This window comes from Trachurus trachurus, assembly GCF_905171665.1.
Source record: "Trachurus trachurus genome assembly, chromosome: 17".
In the NCBI taxonomy this organism is placed as follows: Eukaryota; Metazoa; Chordata; class Actinopteri; order Carangiformes; family Carangidae; genus Trachurus; species Trachurus trachurus.
In genome coordinates, this window is record NC_139900.1 from 25,196,957 (window position 1) to 25,223,666 (window position 26,710).

General features: G+C 40.4%; 1 protein-coding gene across 1 annotated transcript; it reads right to left on the reverse strand.

The window, feature by feature from the left end:
• Positions 1–1,457: 1,457 nt before the first annotated feature.
• Positions 1,458–21,901, reverse strand: gad3 (glutamate decarboxylase 3; the record flags this gene model as incomplete). Its single annotated transcript, XM_083991346.1, has 15 exons — positions 1,458–1,631; positions 1,755–1,844; positions 4,526–4,633; positions 4,838–4,987; positions 5,765–5,843; positions 6,247–6,311; positions 8,155–8,271; positions 8,389–8,443; positions 9,362–9,441; positions 11,705–11,820; positions 13,558–13,703; positions 14,853–14,943; positions 15,069–15,204; positions 19,352–19,458; positions 21,775–21,901. 15 exons carry the CDS (start codon positions 21,899–21,901, stop codon positions 1,458–1,460), a joined length of 1,641 nt encoding a protein of 546 aa, XP_083847472.1.
• Between the last annotated feature and the right edge of the window lie 4,809 nt (positions 21,902–26,710).

Genomic DNA, 26,710 nt, shown 5'->3' on the forward strand with positions numbered 1-26,710 from the left:
ATCCTGTCTGAAGCCTTGCATCAAAGGGGTGGATCGGACTACGCCTAGACATAAATCAGACAGCTGCCATATTGCATAGGCTGCAGCAGATGGGTGATCCATTCATCTGCATTAAAAAAACTACTCATAACTCTGTGAAAATGTGTCCGTACATATTACTTGAAATATTTGCATAATGTTACAATAGTGTTACTTTCACAGAAAAGTTCATGATTAAAATTCTTCATTGATTTTAAGTATGCAGTAACTGCATTTCTGATGTTCATGACAAACCAAACAGTTTGAAAAGCTGTCAAAAACGGATCAAGTTCTGGTTATTTTAGTAGAACATGCATCAGGTCTGCTCGCTCTGACGCAAGGTGGCAGCTGTGTGGCCACACTGCAGCGCTGGGGGAGTCATCTAGTCTTCTTATCTATGCTCAACATGGTCCAGGCACTGTTGATGGATTGTGTGTTGTCTTGGTCTGATGATGTCAGAATGTGTGCAGCATGATGGAGAGGACTGTTTCAATACAAACTGTCATTGAAGCAGAACATTTATTGGGACATTTATTTCTTTATTGCATTCAAAAGTTTAGAGAAGGTCAAATTAAAGGGACAACGAGGAGTTTCTCCATCGGCAGAAAATTCTGCAACAATAAAAAAGTCTCATATTAATGTGGATGAATCTACGTTACCCACACTTGTTAATGGTTCCATTTTCGATAAATATTTTGTTTTGTCTCTATCGTTATTTTGTTGTTATTAGTGGTGGTGGAAATGCTGGGCGAGCCGACCAGCGTTTCCTTACTTCCAGTTTCGCGGACGCTGCCCGGCGGGTCATGAGAATAACGCCGCCGGATCGCCGTTTATGGTTGGAACTACGAACTACCAAGAATTTCACCGTGCGCGCGGAGGCTCATGGGAAATGTAGTGTGAAAACACTTTGCTTTCCAAAACTCCTTGTTGTCCCTTTAAGTTATAGTGCATTTTAGGTGCATTCTGAAATATCACCCCAAGCCCAATACCCCTAAGTGTTTGAGTAGTGTACTTGGAACATCAAAGCTCAAATTGTCCTAAAACTGTATTTGAAGATAGATCCAACAGTCACCGACTACAGTAAATGCTGCCTGAAGCAGAGTGATAGCTGGTTTTTCCTGTGCAGGAGGAAGGATTAAACAGAACACACACGAGAAGCTGTTTGACTGGAGGTAAAAAGGAAGCTCTCAGACTCTAATGGTGAAATGAAATTGTCTTTAATGGGATATTAGCAGTACAATTACACATACAATATTCAAACTGTCTGTTCAGAGCTGGAGATCCTGTTTTCTTCTACAATGTCTACAATAGCTATGTGAAGCAGAGCTGTGGACCAGTATCAGATCACACAGTGGACTCACTGTCTAATGCATTCATTTCCTTCATAATGAGACCAAACATTATCAGATCAGTCAGATGCAACGACCTACGTCCTGAGGTCATAAGTCACAGCCCAGCCGGGCGATCTCATCCAGCAGGAAGTCCACGTCCTCCAGCTGTGTGGCAGGATTGGAGAACACACACCTGAAGAAGTTGACTCTGGTTCCCAAAGGCTGATAGCCAATCAGCACGGAGCCCTTCTCCATCATCCTGGCTTTGATACGAGGAGCCACCTGCAAGAGACAGCGAAGATCAGCATCAGTATGAACTCATTCTAAAACCTGTCTCTGCACAGTGTAAATATGGATGTCAGTGTGCAGCAGTGGTGTCCGTCCCTCTCTGTGTCAGGAGCTGACCTGATGGAGTCTTGAGTCTTTGTCCGGTCCAGGAGGCAGGTCTCTCAGACTGGGAGGGATGTACCAGAAACACACATTACTGTGCTCTGGCTGTGTTGGAGAGGCAGAGACAAACCAGTAAGAACCGACAGGTGATTCATATGGATAGTAATATATTTCAACCATCCCAAACTGTTTAATATGATACACAATAGATACATTCTATATGGTTTGACTGGATTTCTACACTGACGCTTCAAAGATGTGACCTGATCTTCATCAAAGTCCCTGAGCTACTAATAGTCATTAACACCAGTAACATCCAAGCCATTTTAACATTTAAAGGCTAGACTGGATATGTGTTGCAGATATCTGTAATTCAGTTTTGCCTAGTCAAAAAGAATATTTCAGATATCCGCAACTACTATCTTCCTTGGACAAACATCACTTTTGCCATTCATGTGTATGGGGTTTTTTATTACAGATGTCTATAATTCAGTTGCAGATATCCGCTATGTGAATTACGGATATCTGTAACCTGAATTATGACTAGTACTAATTCCAGTTTGAGATATCTACAATTTGATTCTGACTGGTCATAATTCCACTTAACGATATCTTTAATTCACCTCAATTAAAGATATCTACATGTCACTTTTCAGATATCTTAAATTAAGTTTTGACTAGGCGATATGACGTTGTAGATATCTGTAAACTGAATTATGACTAGTCAAAATGACGTTGTAGATATCTCAAACTGGAATTACTACTAGTCGGAATTCAGTTGCAACTGAATTGTAGATAACTGTATGGGGTTTGCCATACACATGAATGGCAAAAGTGACGTCATTTGTCCTAGGAAGAGCGTAGAGTAGTTGTGGATATCTGAAATGTTCTTTTTGACTAGGCAAGTCAGAAAGATGTTGTTGATATCTACAATGTTAATTCTGGATATAGTCAAACTTAGCTTTTAAATGTTAAATCTGCTTGCCATAGTGCTACAGCTCTGTCTCATCTCCCTGACCTGCAGAACAGGAAGATTGAGGAAATCCTTCATTCCTGCTGCCACGTGCACAATGCCATTTGTTAGGGTATACATGTTTACTTGGCTTTTATATCATATCATTTTAGGTTACGTAAGCTGCTGTACAATTTGAATTTCCCTCCAGGGGTTGAATAAAGTATTGTTCTTCTTTTCTTCTTTCTTCGTCCTGCAGCGAAGAGAGAGGAGCCGTCCACCAACGCTGCTTTCCTGCTCCATCAAGGTGCCATGAAGTGGATGATCCTAGTTGTTCAGAATGACCTCCACCATCTTCAGTGTGCATCTCTCCACCACATCCCCCACTGAGTCCATATATGACCAGTGACCACCTGCCTAATATTATCTTGGTCCCTTTTGCTGTGATATGTTCTGACAGCTTTCTATCAGAAGCAGCAGTCTGAGCAACAGTAGCTGGGCCAACCTTCTGGCGAAGCTTTGATTTATTAACTGGTTGGTCCTGCTTTGTCTCCAATAACCTGAACCCACATCAGACTGATTCTCAGGAGCTCTCTGAGCTCAGTCCGCAACATCTCTACAGGATTCAGGTCTGGGCTCTGACTTCAATGTTTACGGTCATCATCAGCTTCTCCTCATCTTCAGCAGTTGGACAGACACTCAGATTTTAATCTGTGGGAGACCTGGACAAACTTGGTGATTGATGAAGTGGGTCTGTCCAGGTCCAGAGGAAGCAAAGACCCAGATACTGATGCTCCCTCCACCCTGCTTCACCTCTGGGAGGATGTGTGCAGACCGAGCTGATGTTCTTCAACCTCTCAAAAGTCTCATCAGTCCATTCACCCATAGTCTTGTGGAGATTTAAAGGGATAGTTCACCCAAAATTGAATTTCCACTCATTATCTACTCACCCTCATGTCGACTAAGGGCTGGGAGAAGTTTCAGAGTTATCCATGGCTTCTCTGAGTTACAGGGGGTCTCGGCGTAGCAGTGCATGTCCATATAACGGTTGCAAATGGATACCAACTGTCTTTGTAACAAAAAGACACACCAAAAACATCCAAATACCTCCATGCTGCTCGTATGTAATGCCCCTCTTGTATTGAAGCCCCGAAATGCAAAATTGTCCCGGAAAAAATTAAATAAGTCTATTTTTCAAGCTTGTTTTGTAGCGGAAGCTCCTCTTCCCGGTTCGTCAAATTTGGACGAACCAGGGTCTGTCCTCTTCCCAGTTCGTCCAAATTTGATGAACCGGGAAGAGGAGCTTCGAGAAGCTTCCGCTACAAAACAAGCTTGAAATATAGACTTATTTAATTTTTTTCGGGACAATTTTGCATTTCGGGGCTTCAATACAAGATGGACATTACATACGAGCAGCATGGAGGTATTTGGATGTTTTTTGGTGTGTCTTTTTGTTACGAAGACAGTTGGTATCCTTTTGCAACCGTTATATGGACATGCACTGCTACGCTGAGACCCCCTGTAACTCAGAGAAGCCACGGATAACTCTGAAACTTCTCCCAGCCCTTAGTCCACATGAGGGTGAGTAGATAATGAGTCACATTTCAATTTTGGGTGAACTATCCCTTTAAACTGGGGCCAGTGATGGAGTCTCTTCCTCTGCCATGCTGTAGCTCATCTTAATGCGATCCCCAACGGTTCTCATCAATCATCCCAACAATTTACCTTCAAGACATCTGTCAGAGCTGAGCCAGGGTGGAGCTTCCTTCCCCCACTCTTTTACAGTACTTTGAACATGGCACACTGTAGGGTTTGATGTGAAAAGCAGCCTCACCTTGTTTTTAAAGACCAGTTCAAAGTCCCTCCTCCTCTGCAGCTGATCGTACAGATACTCAGCGTTGTCCAGGCATTTGTTGACCTGAGATCCAAACCCCTGTGAGCCCTGAGAGGCAAACACACACATCTTGACAAAGACACTGTAAATTACAATCATTCATTGTTCAGGTGAGTTTCATAATAATAGATGATAAAATGACATGAGATAAGAGGTGATGAGATAAAATGAGGAATTTTTATGCTGGAGAGGAAGACGTCTGACATCTGCTGAGCCAGAATGAGAGACACGATCACTGTACATACACTCTACCTTTGCCTTCCACATGAGCCAGAGTTTGAAGACGTCGACATGTCGGCCACACTGGATGCTCTTATCTCCAGTGTCGTAGCTCACATCGTAAGGTTTGTCTGTCTGGAACAGGTACTCAGCCCCCAACTCATTACAGTCCTGTAGGAGGCCCTGGAGGAGAGAGGCAGCAGAGAATTATCTATCTATCTATCTATCTATCTATCTATCTATCTATCTATCTATCTATCTATCTATCTATCTATCTATCTATCTATCTATCTATCTATCTATCTATCTATCTATCTATCTATCTATCATAGATAGCTCCATAATACTGTAATCACCATAATACAGTAAAACATCAGTGTATACCCTATATAGTCTTGTGTTCCCTATTTTTTTTTATAGTATATTTAAAGCCCCTGTACTGAGCTTGTAACTGGATACGCAAAAGTCTCTGGTTTCTGCTGATGTGTCTCTGTTACCTACAACTGCAAATGAGTCCATCAGTGTGAAGATACGTTATTTCTAAGTAGTCTAATTCTATACCTCTGGAAGGCATGGTCGGGTCAGACCACTGACGAAACCATACGAATAGATACATTACGCTGCAAAAAAAAAAAAAAAGCAAGTCCCATCTTCTTTCTGACATTTCCAAAACAAATCTACACACGCCGGCCAGACAAACGTCTTCATGACAGTGGGAAATGCAGTCTTCATTCCGACAAAACACCACCGCGTTCGTCCACAGGGACCACCAAAATCAACACTAAATGAAAAATCTGTACAGGGGCTTTGCTGTAAATTATTATCTTATTTTTATGTATTGTCTATTTTATAATATATGGAATGAATGGTTCTTGTCAGTTTGTGAAGCCCACTTACAGTATGTCAACATGGCAAGAAAGTACTGAGCATTAAAGTGACGGACAGAGGATAATTTCTTACTCTCTTCTTGACCAGAATGGCGGAGCACTGCAGGGGGACGCCCATCATCTTGTGAGGATTCCACGTCACTGAGCAGGCTCTGCATCAGAAACAACAAGTCAAAACGACTGACACTGACAACCCGACACCATGACGACAGCACGGACCAGCTCTCTTTCACAACACATACAGTATGACACACCAAAACCATCCTGGTGGAGCACAGCGAAACGTCACATTATGAACACGGACATCCACAAACATCATTTGTGATGAGCTGCACTGAGACTGAAGTGGTGGAAGATAAGCAGGTATTACAGTATTGTAACACAAAGGAAATGGGCAGCTGAGTGGACCGGCAGTCTGATTCAGTGAGTGTTTACTCCCTGTGTCGCTTGGCAACAAACTTTATCATTGCAGCAGAGTTGAGAGTGAGGCGTGGGCCAGCACGGACTGAGGATGCTGTGTGATGTGGTCAGTGTGTTGTGTGTCACTGCAGTTACCGCTCAATGCCCTGGAGCTTCATCCTGTGTCTGTCTGACATCAGCAGGCCTCCGCCCCACGCTGCCTGCAGGGACACAGACACAGACACACACACACACACACTCAGTCACTCATGTCCTGCACACACTGTCGCATCACAATATGTGTGTATAACACTGCTTAACCTTCGTCTTGTGTTAGCTTTCTGCTACCTCCTCTTGTGTTAGGGTCCGTTTTGACCCATGTTCAGCTGTAAAATTCACTAAAAACATTTTTTTTTTCATACAATTTGTTTTTCTTCTTTTGGTTACATTGTTAGGCTTCCTTATCCATGAAAATGTTGGTTTTAATATTTTTGGTTTCGGCTCCTGGGCCTTTTTTCTGTCAGTTTACCCATTGACTTCAATGTAACCTTCCTCTTGTCAGCTTTCTGCTACCATCTCTTGTGTTACGTAAAGCAGAAGTAAGCGATCCAGTCGTTTTGGCTAACTTCCTGTCAGCCGATGGAGTTAGCAGTCCCCGCCCTCGTCCCTACGTCACCACATTCACGCGCATCCCTTGGCTGCACACACAGAGAGGACCGCCCCTTTATGCCGTTCTCTCTCCTCATTGGATAAAGGTTGTAGGATACAAGGAAAGTTTTCTCCTCGGCTTACAGCAGAGCAGAGTGACTGACAGACCCGTGTAAATGATTGCCGTCGGAAGATATAACTATTTAAGACTTATATTAACACAAATATTCTGCTTACTTCTGCTTTAAGGTCGGTTCTGCAAGTCTTAAATCAGCTGTAAAACACATTTGAAACAATTATTTATCATCCCATTTGATTCTCATCTCTTGGTTACGTTGTTAGGCTCCTTATCCATGAAAAGGTTGGTTTTGCACTCAAAATCGACGCTACCACAAATGTCATAATTTTAACCAGAGCATTTAAAGTTTTGTGAATTTTTTATTTTTATTTAAATAGCGGTTTCTGACAAAGTCAAAAAGCCTTGATGCAATAAACTAATTTATGTGGTACTTTTATGTATTAAAAACCTAAAAACGGGTCAGTGGCGACCCTAACACAAGAAGGTTAAATGATCCCTTGAAGGTTTCTAGTTTGGTTCCTAAAGGTTAACCAGAATATAAACCTCTGGATGATGGATCATTGATCCTGTTGTTGTGTGTTTAGTGGATACTTCAGGACCGGCCCTAGGGTTTTGGTGGCCCTACACAAGAGTTTGTTTGTGGCCCCCAAAACATTCCAAATACCAAGCACAAAGCACAAATACCAAATCACAAACTCTGCTTACAACTGAATGAACAGACACACACATACACACATACACATGTTTATGGGTTACAGTAAATGGAATTGAGATGGAACGCTGGTTGAGACGTTTCTGACCAAGGCCCCCCCATAGGTTAGAGTCACAATCAAAGTAAATTTGATGGACTATTAAGCTTATGAGCATGCTATTGTACTGGCTGCTTGTAATGACAATGCAAATGCATGTATTGTCTGATGAAGCTGTGTAGGCTAGGCAATGGCACATTGATCATTTATTTTTTCTCTTTTGTCTCTCTCTCTCTCATGTCTGTCCCTTCTTCTTTGTGTGTATATCTTGTTTGCTGTTTTCTTGGCCTGGCCTCTCAAGCAATCTGCCTGGTAAAATAAAGGTAAAATAAATAAAATAAAATAAATGTTATAAAAATTTGAAAACATGTCATTCATTCATATCATTCATAATAAAAAGCAACTTGTGTGTGTGTGTGTGTGTGTGTGTGTGTGTGTGTGTGTGTGTGTGTGTGTGTGTGTGTGTGTGTGTGTGTGTGTGTGTGTGTGTGTGTGTGTGTGCGTGTGTGCGTGTGTGTGTGTGTGTGTGTGTGTGTGTGCGTGCGTGCGTGTGTGAGAGAGACAGAGAGGGGTGCTGGGGCATCTTACATCAACATGCATCCACAGTGCGTGTTTGCTGCAGACGTCTGCGATAGCGCTGAGAGGGTCGAAGGCTCCGTACACTGTGGTCCCTGCTGTAGCATTCACATAGAACGGGACCAGACCCTGCAGAGGGAGATGACTCTGTCAGCTGGGACTGCATATACATACAGATGACAACTAAATGTGAATGTAAAGTTGTAGAAAGACACAGATTTTTGTGTCTGTTTTGTTGCGTCATACCCTCTCTTCAGCTGTAACAATGGAGGACTCCAGTTCAGCTGGGATCATTTTGCCTCTAACAGACATGAGAAGACAGAGGTTAAGTGAACATGTGCCTTGTTATTGTAATGCAGACTGTATATGACCAAGAATCTCTAAATATCTCATAGTGAAATACATAGACCTTACTATGAATGTTAAAGGGATAGTTCAACATTTTGGCACATTGACCCGTTGCCATAATCCCTATAGTCATAGCAGTAGGTTCGTTACCTTTATTTGTCGGTGGAAGCTATTTTTAGAATGGCCAAGCCGAGCGGCGAGCTGCTCAGAGCTACACTACGGAGGCTCATGGGATTTCTTGGTTTCCCTCATCAAACTCATCAAATACACAACCCAACAACTCCAAAACACTCTGGTGGACAAGTTGTGACCTGTACATTCACCACGCTATGAGATAATAATGAAACATTATAAGACAGAGTTGTTTTAGAGGTAAATTCATGCAAAACCGCTGATGCGCGTTGCCTTCAGGGACAGTTTTTCAGCAAGCAGACTGTATTTACCTCGAAAACAACTCTGTCTCATAATGTTCTGTTATTATCTCATAGCGTGGTGAATGTGCAGGTCACAACTTGTCCACCAGAGCGTTTTGGAATTGTTGGATTGTGTAATGAGTTTGATAAGGGAATCCAAGAAATCCCATTAGCCTCCATAGCATAGCCCTGAACAGCTCGCCGCTCAGCTCGGCCGTTCTTACACCGACAATTAAAGGTAATGAACCTACTGCTATGACTACAGGGATTATGGCAATGGGCCAATTTGCCCAAATGTTGAACCATCCCTTTAAACATGTTATATAGTGTGGGATTTCCCTCACATAAGGACATGCATCAAGCTACAACAGGTGAGCAAACATTTCCTTTGTCATGGATCACATTGACTATTACTGTAACAAACACATGTGTGTTTAGTGACTGTCCAACAAACCCACCTTTCATCACATTTCACCACAACCACATTCTCGCTGCCCAGCCCCAGCACAGCTGCAGATTTCTTCACTGAATAGTGGCTCTGAATGGGTGAAAAGAAAAACGAAAACCTTTCATCCTCATTTGTCATAGCTCAATGACACTCAGCTGCTTTGTTTGCCTCTGAGAAGAAGCTGCTCCCACGTATGTGTCAGGTGAAGCTGAATACAGGGGGCACCAGCAGCACACACACCCACACAGGTTCAGGGACAACATGCAACACACCCATAACCATGGATGACAAAAGGAGCTGTGATGCTCAAGCCATGCATCATGTGTGTTATGTTTAGAAGGTCTACCACCCATGCATGACTGGAAATAATTTAAGGTGAGACACTACAGGCAAAAACACAGTTTCTTCATGCACTGAACAATTTTGAGATTTGAGGCTGTTTTGCTTCCTTAACATGTCTTCTTTCAGAATAGTGGAAATAAATGGTAGAGAATCCACATAAAGGTGTGTTTGGTTGTGTGCAACCAAAAACGTAATAACGGCCAATAACGTAATAACAGCCAATAACGTAATCATTTTGGCCATTTTAAATGTAATAAAGCCAATAATGTAATAACATGCCAATAATGTAATAAAACTTTTGAGCCAATAACGTAATAACATTTTGCCAATAATGTAATAAGTTATTACATTATTGGCTGGTTATTACGTTATTGGCCTAGTATTAAAAAAACCTTTGACAATGTAATAACTGGTGCCGATAATGTAATAATACATAGATATGACTGCAGTTCTTGGAAATAAAAGGCAGTTTTGTGCAGTTTGCTAATCAAAAATAGGTATAGTGGATGACATAGTCGTAATATTTATTCATCCAAGATGTACTATCTTTCACCTCTCTCTCTCTCTCTCTCTCTCTCTCTCTCTCTCTCTCTCTCTCTCTCTCTCTCTCTCTCTCTCTCTCTCTCTCTCTCTCTCTCTCTCTCTCACTTCTACCATGCTTAGTTTGCAAACGGAAGAAGTAAGCATTGTAGGCTATCAACAACCTCCAAAACATGACCAAACTTGTGTATTGAATGGTGTCTGCCAGCCAGTTTATGTTTCAGTCATCTATAACTTCCTGCCTCAGACCTATGCCTCAGACAAACCATTGGGAATAGGTAATGTTAAATGTGATAATCCCAGCATGGCTCGGAGGAGGAATGGCATTGATTTGATTTTACCATTTATTTTTTTTTAATTAACATATTTAGCCATCATTTGTCCAACTTGATGGTTTGGTTAGCGTTATCTTGGAGGCTGTTGATAGCCTACAATGCTTACTTCTTCCGTTTGCAAACATATCATTAAGCATGGTAGAAGTGAGAGAGAGAGAGAGAGAGAGAGAGAGAGAGAGAGAGAGGAAAGAAAAGACATATCTTGGATGAATAAATATGACGACTTTGTCATCCACTTACCTATTTTTGATTAGCAAACTGCACAAAAACTGCAAAAAAAACCCTTTTATTTCCAAGAACTGCTGTCATATTTATGTATTATTACATTATCGACACCAGTTATTACCAGCCAATAATGTATTAACTTATTACATTATTGGCAAAAAGTTATTACGTTATTGGCTCAAAAGTTTTATTACATTATTGGCACATTATTACATTATTGGCTTTATTACATTTAAAATGGCCAAAATTATTACATTATTGGCTGTTATTACGTTATTGGCCGTTATTACGTTTTTGGTTGCTACAAGGTGGTTATTTTACTTTTTGTCTCTTTTGTCAGTAGATTTCTCCTAAACTCACCAAAAGTTCAACTGTGCCATGCCTGTCCTACAGACACCAAACCTTCCAGTTGTATCCCTTTACAGTATATATACTGAAGGTTTGGAGGGGATTGTTGATATATCATTCAAAGCCAGATTTATACAACATTTACCCCTAAAACACGAATTTAGATTTTAGGGCTGGTGACAGTATTTTCTCATTTACAGAGTGATAAAAAGAGATATCCAAAGTCCCCTCAGTAAAAACTTCTGACTCTAATATATCAGCAAAATGAAACAAGAATTTTGAAAGTGACTTATCCATTGTTCAGATTTCAGTTCTGGAAATGTATGCAAATTAGCACATAATTAATTACATATTGCCTTATTTAGGTATTTAAACATAAAAATTGACAAACAATGTAAGTGATAAACTTGGGAAGCTTCATGGTGATATCTGTTTTCACCCTATTCACCTGTAGTGGCTTACCTTAACAAAGAGACCTGAGCACAGACCTTTATTTTCATCATTAATGTATGCGTGTAGATGGCTGCTCATCCTGTAAAAATTCTAACATGAGGTGTGATTACATGCTCTGAGGTGAAGAGGGCCAGCCGAGGCAGCGCTCCCATCCCTCTGGTCTTCACATCAGGGTAGAAGTGATATCTGGCCACCAGGATGCTGTACAGGTTGGATATTGTGCCTCCTTCAGAGAACACAAGGGAGAGTTTATGAACAATGCACAGTCACAACTGTATTTTAAAAAAAAGTCCTAATCGTCATGTAATCACTGTGTGGCAGTTTTTGTTTTGCTGGGTTTGTTGTTGTTGTTTTCGAGTAGTGTAGATGCTTTATAATAAGCCACTTATTTTGGGGCTGCATGTGCACATCTGTCTTCTCCTCATATAGGTTCTTGTACACCATGCACCCCTTTTAAACAATTACAGTTTTAAGGAACCCCTGTTCATTCTCTCATCATTTATTCTTGTTCTAAACTGCTTTTATTTATTGTTATTGGAAATTGTTTCATTATTGTAAGTAGTTTTAATGCTGGAGGCGCTTGTGCACAAAACATTTAACTGCACATTGTACCCTGTATGATTGTGTACGCAACAAATTCAATTTGAAACCTTCAGCCCCACCCAAGAGTTTTTCGTAGCTGCATGGCGGTAACTCGTTCAGCACCCCCGTTAAAGTTCCAGGAGATAATCCTTTGGGGGCGCCCCGGCCCCGTAAAATTCCCCCTGAAGTTCCTGCAATGGAACGTGGCTACTGTTTTACCACTTAAGTCTAAACCAATATGATGGTTTAGACTTAAGTGGTAAAACAGTAGCCACGTTCCACTGCAGTGGCAAACACCTTGCTGTTGCTGTAAAACTGTGATTTAAAGCAATACTTACCTTTCTGGAACTTTTGCACATTTCTTTGTCTAAGTTAAAATGCTATTAATAATCTGATGATACATTAAAATGTAAGAGAAACCCAACAGGGTTAAAAACTCATCATTTTTTCATTCTCATATAATTCTGAGAAAAGTCTGACCAATAATATTATTCGGTCCGATTAATAAGATTTGACGAGCGACCGAACCTACTTAATATGTAATCACTTTGTGCACCCCTCTCCTCCTCTCCCCCCTCCCGACCAGGAAGAACGCTTATTGACAGAGCAGTAGCAGGACATGAGCAGAGGAGATTAGAGTCACAACACACACTAGAAAGAAGGTTTTTGGAAATAAATAGTTTTTTAAAAGACCAATAACTGCAGCCGCAGCTGGTCGTGGAGTTTCAAGTCTGATATTGTAACGTTGATAGTGATCAGCTCCGAGTGATACGTAAACACAGGAAGTCACATGTGTCTATAAAGCATCCAGTGCTAACGGCTAGGGGGCTAGGCTACTGTTAGCTCTGTGAGTTCTCCACGGTCCGGACCCGGTTGAACTCCGGACCGGCGCGGCTCGACTCGGCTCGGTCTGGATTTATTTTCGGCCTGAACCAGCGCATCAGGTGGCGCTGGTCCGGCCGCCAGCCCGGCTCGTTGAGAACTGTAATCTGTAACAATCACTTCCCCTGCTCCAGTAGCAGTAAGTTAGGCTAACAACAGTTTATTATAAAACTCATCAGTCATCATCACTGAGTCCGTTTATACGGTTTAAAACTCCGGTGTTGTGTTTGTTTGTGTTGTTCCCGTTTCACTCGCGTTCCTGTTCTGTTTACCGTTGCCATGCCAACGCATGCAGCAGGGAGGGAGGGGGCTCTTGGAGATGCGGCAGGAGGAAGAGGTGGGTGGGACTTGTGAGGGAGGTGGAGCTGTTGATTTTCAAATGTTTGTGCTGTGCTGAGTGAAATGCCAGATCGGTAAGTATTGCTTTAAGTAGAACTTTTTTTCTGGCAAAAGGACATTTTTAGGAACTTCCTTTACCAAAACACTACTCATGTCTTACCAGGACAGAAGAGGCCGTCTCCCTCAACTTCAGACCATCCCACAATGCTCTGCATCTTCCTCAGGAGAACCTCCTCCATGAGGATGAACACTGGAGACACTTCATATGGGTCATTATCAAAATACGGTGAAAAACATGTCCCTGCACTTTCCAGACACACAAATGCTTGAAAATTTAAAAAGATCATCCACATTAAACCAAAATTATGTAATTTAAAACCATTTTAAATGATGATGATAATTTCAGTTTATATATTTACTGTTTTGTTTTATTTTTTTCAGTTTTAATTTCCTTTGTACCTAAAAAAACACTTGTCCCACTGCCATGGTTCAACGCTATTGGGCAGTGTAAAAATATTTCCTCTTTTTTGTTTAAAAAAAAAAAAAGTGGTCAATAATGAGCAAATACTGGGCTTAATATATGAATAAAATTAAATCTAAATTGGCTGTTTAATAATAAAAATATTTTTAAAAGAATTCTGTCCTTCGATTTGGTGTCATTGGTGTTACTGGTATCACAGACCATTATTTTGAAAGGTTAAGAATATGTAAGAGAACTTGCAAGGTCAGAAAGAAGAAGAAGAAAAAGAGCCATTTAAGACAATACATTGTGAGTGTCTCTTTCATGAGTAAAAAGTAAGATATTTCCAATTAAAATGTCATTTTTCAGTGCGGTTCTTTTTTTGTGTCATTGGTGTTACTTTGATTTGCGCTATAATGAAATATTTTTATGGAAAAAAAACAGTTTAATAAGTATAATTTATAGATTTTAAGGTGCTAACTCATGCTGGCTTTGAGCTAGCTTGGACACTATTTTGTGTAATTAGCCTTTTATAGATATTTGTCATTGGTGTTACTGTCATTGGTGTTACCATGTGGTAACACCAATGACAGAAAACTCAATACGTTTGATAGATGAAAAAAAAAGAAAAATATTATAGTTGTCCATTATAGTTGGTAACATGGTCAACATGCTAATAAATAGTTCCCACTAAATTAAATTTGTGAAAACTGAATTAAAATTTTTTACTTTTTTGACTCGGAAAATCACCGTATTTTGATAATGACCCATATGTAAACCTGCAAAAGACATAATGATCAGACATTCTACAGATCAGCTGCTATAATCTACCATTTTGACCCAACAGGAGGCAGTAGGCTACTGACACATTATCAGATCAAGACCTGAGGGGAACAGACAGCAGCCACTCGTGGAGGTGTGACTTGTGTTTTTGCTGCCCTGAATACAAGTATACAAGTTGAGGTGAATTGAAATGAACTGAATTGAGATCTTACATGTTAGTGTTGGCTGTAGAGGTCAGCCACTCTCCAGCTACACCAATCACATCAAGACCTGAAGACAGCTGGTTGAAGAAACGGGGGTGGCCTGGACAAATAAAGGTCAGATGTAGTAGGTGAAGAAATCAACCAGATTTATTCGCAAAAATAAATAACAAAGCGCCACCAATGGTCACTGAGGCTGGAGGAGCTGTTAGCTGCTGGAGTTCTCACCTGTACTGACACCATACTTGAGTGTGTCTCTGCAGTCCACTAGTATCTGCTCCAGAGTTTCTGGTTGATCTGGAAGGTCCAGACTGAAGCCCTCCAGCCCCTCCTTCAGCTGGTGAGGGTGGTGGAAGTCCAGGACCTACCACACAGGGAACCAGAGTTTGTGTCTCATGTCGTGGTGCTGTGACCAGTAGTACTGTCACCTCACAGATTGGTTGATTGATTGAGTGATTGATTGATTGATTTGATTATTCTTTGGAACATATTAAAAAAGAGAGAAAAGAAAAGATAAAATAAACAAATAACACATTATAGTGTCCCAGGGCGATTCTTCAACTACGGGCACTTTCATGTCCTTTGGTCATATTTTATTAAAAAAAAGAAAAAAAGGGAAATTTCACACTTTCATAGTAATCTTTACAGTGAAAGTGCTTTAGACAAAATTTACTGGTAGTCTACGATGACTTTTTCACCTTTTTCAACATCTTTATAGATGCCAATATTGCTGTTTTGTGCCTGTCCCACACCCAGACTTCTGATCTTCAATAATGAAAATGAAGTGTAAAAAAATGATTTATCTTCATTTTTAAAACGTGAATGAATAAAGTATCAGTAAAATAATCAAAACCTAATTGGGGTATTTAAGGTCAAACAAATATTTATGTGATTTTATACACCAAATGTAGTTGTCCCACAGTATTGCCGTAATTTCCACCACAACACTGTAATGTCCCTCTAAAAAGTTTGTATGAAAGATTGTTTGGGTAGTTTCTATGGAGATGAACAGTGACATCACAGCACATGTCAGATATGAAGGAGATTTTCAATTTCTCCATCAACTTTTGAAGAAAAGTCAAGGTAAATATCGCTTGAAATGAAAATACCTTTATTGTATGTAATTTCCAAACATGCCGTGTCGTCAATTGAGTTTGTGAATAAGTAGATTTTTTAACGTACATAGATGTATTTTGCATACATGAAATGACTGATACCAATTTATAGCTAATATGTGGTGCTAGCTTAGATTTTGTCACAAAAAACTGTCGGTTTGTAATTTCCACCACCGTAATTTCCAACACACTGCCTTCTTGGGTGGAAATTACAAAGGTGTGTTGGAAATTACAGCTTACAGGTGCAATTCATAGATTGTGAGGCTACATATGTGCAATTGATTTATTAGAATATACAATGTTAATGTATTTATTAGGCTACATATTAAATATTAAATGTGTATTTATTGAAATGCATTTTCATCCGTTTTTAAAGGGACAACGAGGAGTTTCTATTTGGTTATAAAAAAGTCTCACGTTAATGTGGATGAATCTACGCTACCCACACTTGTTAATGGGCCCATTTTCGATAAATATATGGTTTTGTCTCTATCGTTATTTTGTTATTATTAGTGGTGGTCGAGCCGACCAGCGTTTCTTTACTTTCGGTTTCGTGGCGAGTCATGAGAATAACGCCGCCGAATCGCGGAACTACGACGGTATGTGATCGTCTTCGAACCTCTGACTTTAATTCTTGATGAATGAAAACATGAGTCTGTCTTGCGCCGGTCAAAGAATTTCACGGTGTGCGTGGAGGCTCATAAATGTAGTGTGAAAACGCTTCACTTTTCCAAAACTCCTCGTTGTCCCTTTAAGATGCCACAAGGACTACAAAAGAAAGGTCGCAGGCTTATAGACCGTTTCAGAGAGTATAAACAAATACAGGTGTTACCAAGGATACTAATTAAGGCTCCATTCCATTTAGTGTAGCAGAGCGTTTTCTAATGAGCCACACCTGTCTTTGTTTATACTCTCTGAAAGGGTCTATAGGGACAGAATAAAAGAGGACCCTATCAAATATGAGGAGCACCTGAAAAGAGACAGGGAGAGATATCAAAGAAAAAAAGAAAGGGGTGTCAATAATAGTAAAACGGTGGAGTTAAAAAAAAATTCACCCCCCTCAGAGTGTGTGCGGGGGTAGAAACTATTGGTTGAGACCAAAAAACATGATGGCACCAGACTTTGATCATGTTTACTGGCACCAGCCCCCAGTGGCAGCCGAGAGGATTGCCCACACCCGCGAAATCACACAATGGAGGAAAAAAAAGTAATAAACACACATCGACACTTCTGCTATAGCGCTAACGAGCTACTAATGAGCCACTCTAACAGCACTAGTAGCGCGGACAATACTAGGAGAGGACGCCGGAGCCGTGACACAGTGCATCTACAGCTGATCCGCCAGCTACCGGCTCTGCGGCCGTGCTCGCCGGGGCGCTTTGTTTTTTTTCCCAGCATGGCCAAGCCAAGACCCGCCTTACTCCGCCTCTGATTGGCTGACCTCTGCAAGGCTAGCCTACCTTCATCTTACCCTAACCTTAACCACTCCCTTCTTCATGCCTAAACCCAACCGGCAGAGTAGAGGGTATCGTGATAAGCCAATCAGAGGCCTAGTACGGTGGGTCTTGGTGTGGCCATACTGGGAAAAAAAATCCTGCCGCCGGCGCAGAGCCACAAACGATTCTCATCCAGCCAGCTGTTAGCAGCAGTTAGTCGCAGCAGAGCCGTTAGCGGCAGGCAGCAGCCGGTGCTGACTGGCCAGGAAGCTGGTGGACGGTGACAAAAGCTGCCTCCAAAACGTCATCCGCCTCCATCTCAGCCAATAGAAAAAATTGATTGTAATAGCCGGGTTTCAACCCATAGAGGGCAGTCACTCTTACATTTTTACTACAAAATACACCAAATTGAAATATTTTGACTAAAATTTCAATAGTTGGACCAGAATCAATCGACAACACTACTTCATACCCAAATACATTTGTTTTCAGCAGAAAAAAGTGGTTTAGGGGTTTAGTTGCTCTTTAAGCTATTTTCTGTTATAGGTGTTATCACTAAAACTCAGTAAGTCTGTTCATCTGTTCATGGTAATAGACCAAACAGACTAAATGGATTTGTTTGATGAATTGTACTTCAGAAAGTTTTAAAATAAATATCTTGTTTTTCTATATGGTCCATTCATTGTAATTTCCACGACACCCAGTAATTTCCACAACACCCAGTAATTTCCACCACCCCATACCTTTTTTAAAAAATAGTTACAAAATTCTAATCACTCATTAAAAACTTCTGCATAGTTTATGAGATAATGTTCCACTTAATGTAAACACACAAGTAGTTATTTCCTGAAATGTGTCTAACCATTCCAATATTATATTTCAGGTTGCGGTGGATGTAAACTTTGTGTTTGGTCCTCATCACAATTAATTTACCTAATCCATAAATGTATAGTAATTGAAATATTGGTATGAACTGGTAAAACTATGTGTGAAAGTGGTCTTCCATTGTTGAAAAATGATGTATATCATACTATTTTTAAATAAATATCAAATATGTGCATGTGATGGAAATTACATTTGTTCAAGTCGGGTCGGTAAATCTGTTAAAAAACACCAATTTGTCTTGTAATATTAGTGCGGCCACTTATGGATCATCAAACTAGACTAGTTATACTAACCTATTAGACTGTGAAATTATTGATTTGAACACTTTTTTTCCCCTCAAGTTCACAAGGCCAAAAGTGCCCGTAGTTGAAGAATCGCCCCACTATGTAGTCAAAATAATATTCCTCATTCTCATATTTCTTTAGAATATGTTTTTGTATAATTTTTTTTAACAAAAAATGTTAATTATTGATTGATTAATTAATTGATTGATTGATTGATTGATTGATTGATTGATTGATTGATTGATTGATTGATTGATTGATTGATTGATTTTAGTGTGCCCAGCCCACATGGGCTTACAAGACACTAAACAAATACATAAATTCAAAGATGGCAAGGTGCACTCGTAAATGTGTGTCGGTAGAAGAAAAAAATCAACGTAAGCACACTCATGCAATTAACTGATCACAGGTGTGTGTGGTTGTCACATACGCCACAGACGACTATAGGATACTTTTTAGGGTCAGCTTCTATACAGCTCCTATGACGATGATTCTGTTCAGTTCAGTTGTCTGTTCGGTAGGTTTTAGTTTTGTGCTGTCTTGCCAACTTCCTATCAAGTTTTGATTGTGTTCCCTAATGTGTTTCACCTGTCTTGGATTTGTTTTTTGAAGTCATCTTCAGGCCTTTCTGATGCAAAATTATGATTGTATGTCTGTCAAATTCAGATGAGCTTCCAATGAGTTCAACTGTGTAAGCTCTGAGGGTGACTGAGCACCATGTGGAGGCAGTGCACTGGATTCAGACACAGACAAACAATTAGTTTATAACGCTGATACACACAGCTGAGTACCTTGGAGCTCCTCTGACTGGACCTGCAGATGTAACCAAACAAGATGCTGACCAGCTCCTGTAGAAATTCCCTGGTCATCTCCTCACCACCTGAAGCTGGGAGCAGGTCTGTGGAAGTACACACAAATACACACACACACACACACTAACAAAGTCAAATGACAGTGGCCTAAACTGGGCAGAACTTTGCATAAACATATTAAGCTATCAGAGGCTATAAAGACACACAGTGCTAGTGCCACATACAAAATTAAAGGAGCATTCCACCTTTTCTACTGCTTCTGACCCACAGGAGCTTGACGCCACCAGTGACCAACTGTCCAGATTGTCAAGTTGGGAAAACAAACATCCTCCCCTCTCATCCTGAACACTGGTTTTGCTCAGGGGTGTCATCAAATCTGACAGGTCTGATTTGCAACTAGCCTGGCTGACCCCAGGCCTCATCTCAATTCAGATTGAGATTCGGTCTGGAAACCACCCATTTGTATTTGAGGCGTGGTTTACGAAAGCCCAGAGAGCCAATCGTATGACGTATGTAGAGCGACAGAAATCTGATGAGGAAAAAAACCCTAAACGTTGCTCTTTTTTCAAAATAAACTTGCAGTCTAAACTACTTAAAACACTTTCTAACGCTGCATTGAAAGGTATAGCGTCTGCCGCCATGTTGGATCGACAAGCTATCAACACAGTAGACTCAGTGTGTCGTCATCGTCTCGCTGTCTCCTCCCCCATTCTGTGATTGGCTCCCTAGTTGAGGAGAAAATTGGGTCCGTGGTTTCCAGGCTGACTTGCAGAGCGAATAAATTTGTGTGCAAGGCAGCATGGGTATACCAACAACAATAAACCACCATATTGTTGGTGTTGCACTGATAGACTTTACATAACAGTATATCCCTTTTGAACAAAAAGACAAAGAAGATCGTAGTGGACGTATAGGAATAAGAGAGGGAGCCAATCAAAACCCAGTGTTCCATGTGAAGCAGTGGGGTCTCATACTGTATCAGTGTTTTTAAACCTTGGAGTCACCTGGAATTCAAATGGGGTTGCCTGAAATGTCTAGTAATATATATATTTTTTAAGTAATTATTATTCTTTTTTAAATTATAATTAAAACACCAAACACAATCTTAAACAACTGTATTCTATCATTTCACTTTCTCAAATATAAATCCAGTTCAAATAAAATGCAGCATATAAAAATATCTGAGCTGGCGCATCTTGATGGACGGCTGCGATCACATGACTGCACATGATTGTGGGTTCGCCAGGAATTTGTGTGAGTCAAAATGGGGTCACTAGCCAAAAAAGGTTGGAAACCACTGCTGTATACTGTACATCCACCATCATTGCAAATTCAGGATAGTGTCACTCTTTCCTGAGCCGGTCTGCTATAGAAGCTGCTGGTAAACTTCTACTATGGACAGTATCAGTACAGTAACTTCTATGGACAGTATCAGTACAGTAACATCACAGCATGGGGTCGTTTACCAGGCCCACTGTCAGGACAGAACCTCAAGCATCATCAGTGACCAAACACGTCCTGGATACCACCACTTCCAATTACTTCCCTCTGGCAGCCATTAATGAACAATTTGGTAATGCTAAACAAGACTGAAGAACTGTTTCCTCACCCCCTGTTTCTCTCACTACTAATCTCAACTCTTTTATTGTGTAACAATGTAGTCCCTTAAAGGGATAGTAGCATTTTTTAAAAGTGGGGTTGTATGATCTAGAAATAGCCCCCTAAGTACTTTAATTGCAGTAAAAAACTCTCTGCACTCCTCCCGTTAGCAACACCAGCCCATAGCCCTGCCCAGAGATTTACAACATACAGTGTTGTGAACAGACCCAAAGAAACGGCCTATTTTCGCGGCCTAAAAGAGGTTTTACCTGAAAAAAAAATACACAGTTCCATTGTTCGCGATAATAAAATTTTTTCCAGCCCTTCAAAGTGCAGGAAAAACACAGTTTTTATTTGGACCTAACCAACTCACATATCCCTCTGCCCATGGTTAGCGCCCACCGATCAGCAGTTGGTTAGGTCCAAATAAAAACTGTGTTTTTCCTGCACTTTGAGGGGTGAAAATAGGCCGTTTCTTTGGGTCTGTTCACAACACTGTATGTTGTAAATCTCTGGGCAGGGCTATGGGCTGGCATTGCTAACGGGAGGAGTGCAGAGAGTCTTCTACTGCAATTAAAGTACTTAGGGGCTATTTGTAGATCATACAACCCCACTTTAAAAAGTGCTACTATCCCTTTAAAATAGTTTTAGCTGTCCACTGTTATTGATACAGTCTATATATAATGATAATGAAGGCTGCTACTACTACTACTGCTGCTAATACAATCACAAAAATGCTACACATCACTGACACTGACACACCCTAACTCAGCCTGCAGGAGGCCACATCTGGGCAGCCTTACCTGTGCTGTAGATGCTGCTGAAGTCAGCAGGTGTCTGTCCTCTGTCGACTGTGGCTGAGTCCTCCTGGTGTTTGTCCCTCGCAGCTGATTTATCAATGATTCTGTCTGAAAGAACAAAACACACCATGTAACTTTGGTAGCTAGCAAACAAACTAACTAACATCTGTGGAGACATCCACACAGTTTTAGCTCGGTCGTCCATCATGTTACCTGCTCAGTCTTAGAGCATCAACTAGGGTTGCCAGTTGCCACTCATCCCTAGGTTGGGTTCACACCTAAAGGTCCGTTAAAGGTCCGTTTTTTTTGGGGGGGGGGGGATCCGAACCAACACAAGGATGATACATTGTTTTAATTTTGAGTAGGTCCGGTTTGCGTTCACAAAGGTCGAACTCAAACAGTCAAACAGTTAAACTGTTTAGGCGGGTAGACAGCAAATCTGATATTGAACATAGAGGGATATGTTGCCCAAAAATGACTTCATATCACTCAGCAGACTAAGATTTACAAGATTTACAACAAGTGCTTTTTACCACTTCAAAAATGAGTACAGGGGCATTACAATGCAAAAATATAGCCTGACTTTTGCATTGTAATGTCCCTTTGCTCATATTCCCATTTTGTGCAGATGCATTTTTATTTGATTTGCATGTGTTTCAAACCATGGTCTGTTGTGAGGAATCATTACGTGTAACACTTGACAGCCTCTTCACAGCATGAATTAGCCTATTATTATTATATTTATTATTATTTTGGGACGTTGCAACTTTATGTTTTGGATAAAACAAGTAGCCCTTCCTGACCTACAATCATATGCTATGTGATAACCTCAATAAGGTGCACCGTACCTCCTTCCTCCTTCCTACCACCTCCTTCCTGAGTCTGTTTCTGCTCAAGGTTTCTGCTTCTTAAAATGAAGTTTTTCCTTGCCCTTGCTAAGTGCAGCTCCTAGCAGGACAGCAGACACTCTCTCTATCTCTAAAGGGCAGATAAAGGGCATACGTGGTCAGGTTTAATCTCTTCAACATTTTGCATATTATTCAAATAGATAGAGGTACAGTGCCTTAATAAACAACCACTGTGTTGCTTACCAAGTGAGTATGTTCTTGAAAATCAATTCACATATTGGAGCAGGCCATTAAATACAAGATGCTATAAATCCTCAGAAATTTTAAAGCAACCAAGTGTGCATGTCTGCATACAGGGTGAACCCTGCTCTCACCCTCTATTATGCTGTGGGACAAAGCATCATCTCAGATAAGTGGGTTGCTAATGCTTCTTTTTGTTTTATTTTCAGTGACATGTAAAGGACACAACTTTTGGCTTTAGCTGAACGTTGGCTCTTGTTCTTGAAAGAAGATAGAAGACAAAGGAATGCTGCTGCTCTACATACCTTGGGTGTCAAGGAAGGCGCCTCTAAATTAAATTTATTAAAAGTCTGTGACTTCTCTGTCTTCTCCTGGTGTTTGGGACTGTGCTCGTGTCTATTCACACATCAATCCAATTACATATGTTATTATTGTAGACTATCACATTTAGTAACTATTTTTATTAAATCAACTTTGTAATTATGTTTCCTCACAGATTTGTGGTCGAATTGATCATCCTCTCATTCCCAATTGTATCAATGAATCAGACTTGTTTGTACAGCACTTTTTGTACAAACAAAAAAGAAAGACAATAATTGCAGTTAGTGAGGAAATATATGGTGAATCTTGTTCATTTGCTTTGAAGAAACAGAAGAGCTAGAAACTTGAAAAATCTACAATCTGTACTATATGAAATGGTGAATAAACACAAAAATTATTCAATTAACTCAATTAAAAGTCTGACTAAAATGTTTGCTTTTGAAAAACACATTTCGCTGTTCCTCAGGGAGGCTGCAGGTACGGGTCGTTGGTCCGTTGTTTTTGCGGGCCACCACAGATTCGTTAATTGATGGGAAACACTGCATTATCCCTCCCAGTCGGCGCAAATGTCGGCGCCCTTGCACAACCATCTCGATATGTTTTTATTTATATTTACGCCGTAGAAAAGCGGTTCAACTACTCCTGTGATCGAGAGACTCTCCTCTTTCAAATACACACGCCCTTGTTAATCAAACAACAACTGTGAAGCGCTTTGAAACTGCAGAATCGGCTGGGAGTAATCTCGCCAAAATCGCTAGAGCCAGGCCTGTGCGGGCCATATCCAGCCCATTGATTATTGGTACAAAATTATCCAAATTATAGCAAAGACTGCAAACTTTGATCATCTGATGCAAAAAAAAAAGGGTGAGCAACAACATTGCTGCCATTGAAATTGAACTGAATGTATGTTTTCTTTTACTTTTAGATAATGTCTTTTACATGCAATTTATATTAGTTCACACAAACACCCTCCATCCATGTGATACCAAGTCAAGTCAAGTATAGTTTATTTTGTCCCAACTTAGGCAATTTGGTTGCAGTCGTGTAAAATACATCAAAACAATAAATTCCAACACACATACATACAACAGATCACGGCCTCAATATATGAAGAGTTCATTTGCAAAAGCAGATAAGTACCATTTTGAAAAAAATGAGCTGAGGCTTTGTAATTATTCTTTGCATAGTGTTCTTTTCAATAAAATTTATATTTTGAGATATGTCTGTTTTGTTACATCTCAAAGTCACTCAACTTTGGTTTGACTGATATAACCAATTAAAAATTAAAAATAAAGATTCTAGAATTTTTTAAAAACAGAGTTATCTGCTTTTGCAAATGAACTCTTCATATATATATAAACAAAAAACAATAATGCAACTCCGGCATGGCCCTTGAGGCAAAACGTTTGTCCACCTCTGATCTAGATGGTCCAAAGGAGAAAAAGATGGTTTGACCAGTAGACCAGGACCACGAAGAGCTTTATAAACCATACTAACATCAGATCTGAGGCAGATAAGCAGAGACTTTTAAAACTGGTATAATGTAAGTAAGTAAGTGTTAGTCCTGGATCCTATTTCTGGTTTATTTAAATTTACAGTCTCCACATGTTTTTTTAGACAGTGTGATGAAATGACACTCACCTGAAACCTGACAGAAATCCATGGTTCACTTCAGTCTTTGCAACTCTCCCAGCTGAAATGTCCCAGACAACTGAGTTTGCTGACTTCTCTGTGTGGACAAATGGAGCAGTCTGGCAGGTCCTGGGAGATCTCTGGTTGTTCATACACCTGACACACACTAACAGCGTGGAGTCGACTGCTGCTTTTAAACAGCACCTGGTAAAAGGAGGCGTGGTCTGCAGCCAGCTGCTGCTTGGCTGTCTCTGAAAGCAAAGACACCTGCATGATGCTTCAGTTATGTAACAAGGTGTCATGTTAAGATGAGAGGACTTTTGTTCCAACAAGATCACAGAGGTAAAGGGTAGATTCTCTTTATTCAAATTCCATCCCACTCTACAGGCATCATGCATCAAGTTTTGGTTTTATGTGATCAGGCTGTGTGGTGATACTTCTACCTGCACCCAAACAATGGAGTTACATCAAAGTAATTTGAATGATATTGTTTTGTTGTTTTTCTGTCATATTTTGAACATGACAAACCCAGATTTATATTTATTATGAATGTATGTGTTTAGGCCTATAGTACTTCCTGGTGTGATAAAGGGACTTTGAAAAACATCTGGGTAACACACTATGCATTTGTGACTGTTTTATGAGGCCTTCGTGAACTATTGCAATAGAATGCTGAATAGGGGTATTTTCTTCTTTTATTTCCAGGTGAAATTAGGGGACTTTTATTTTGAAAAAAATCCCAGTTTTTTATTCCATAGCAATGTACCCCAATGTATGAATGCTTTATGAAGCTGTTAATGTATTATGAACACCGTAGGAAAGGTCTTATGAAAGTACTATGCACCCACCTGTCAAGTAAAGTGTTACCCAAAAACATTTTAGCTGTTACTCACAAAGCAACTATAACAATGTTTCAGACAAATATATGGGCAGAAATATGTGCCACCAGAAACTGAATTTGAATCATTCATATTTGAATTTGAATTGCTGAACTTGAATAATTGAATTGAAAATATGAATTTGAATCACATAATTTGAAATTGTATTGTTTAATTTGAATCATTGCATTGAAAAACTGTAGGCCTATCTGAATAGTATAATTTGAAATTGAAAGCCAATGAAATTTGATCATCACTGAAAATCCAACTCTCTCACAATTCAAATTCAGTTTTCAAAATTCAGATTCAAAATTTCAAAATTCAAATTCAAATTCAAATTCAAATTCAAATTCAAATTCAGTTTTCAAAATTCTGTTTTACTGTGACAGACATCCGGGTACTTGAAGGATGAAGGAAGAGCAATCTGAGCCATGGATCTATCTGAGCTCGTAGAGAGAGTGTAGCTGTGCTTAACTGGTTCAACTCTGGTGCCTCCACAGAAAGCAGAGCCACGCTCCTCATACAGGAGCTGCTCCTGTCTTTGCTGCTGCGGCGACAATTCTCAGTCTAAACTCGGCTGAAAAAATAAAAAAAGGAAGCCGTCTTCGCCGTGACCGGCAACTGCGTTGTGACGGCGACATGTTTCGACAGCTGCTAATTAACCTGGCTAACAGCAGCTAACGCTGTCTGTAGCCGAGCGGCTACGTAAGGGATAATGCCCGACGAGGTGTCCATTATCAGAAATGAATGGACGACGCGGAGGCGTGAACCGTCCTCCGCGAAGTCCATAGCATACAATAGCTGGATTGGTGATTCTAAAATACATGTAGGTGTGAATTAGAGTGTTTGTGTCTATGCATGTTCCCAGCCCTTGCCCTATATCATCAGGGATTGGCTACGACTCTTCACATATAAGCAGCATAAAAGTGAGTGTAACTGCATAGGATTCACGAGGGAATTCTATTGAACTGTCTATTGTCTACTGGGGGCGGCACGGTGGCACAGTGGTTAGCAGTTGCC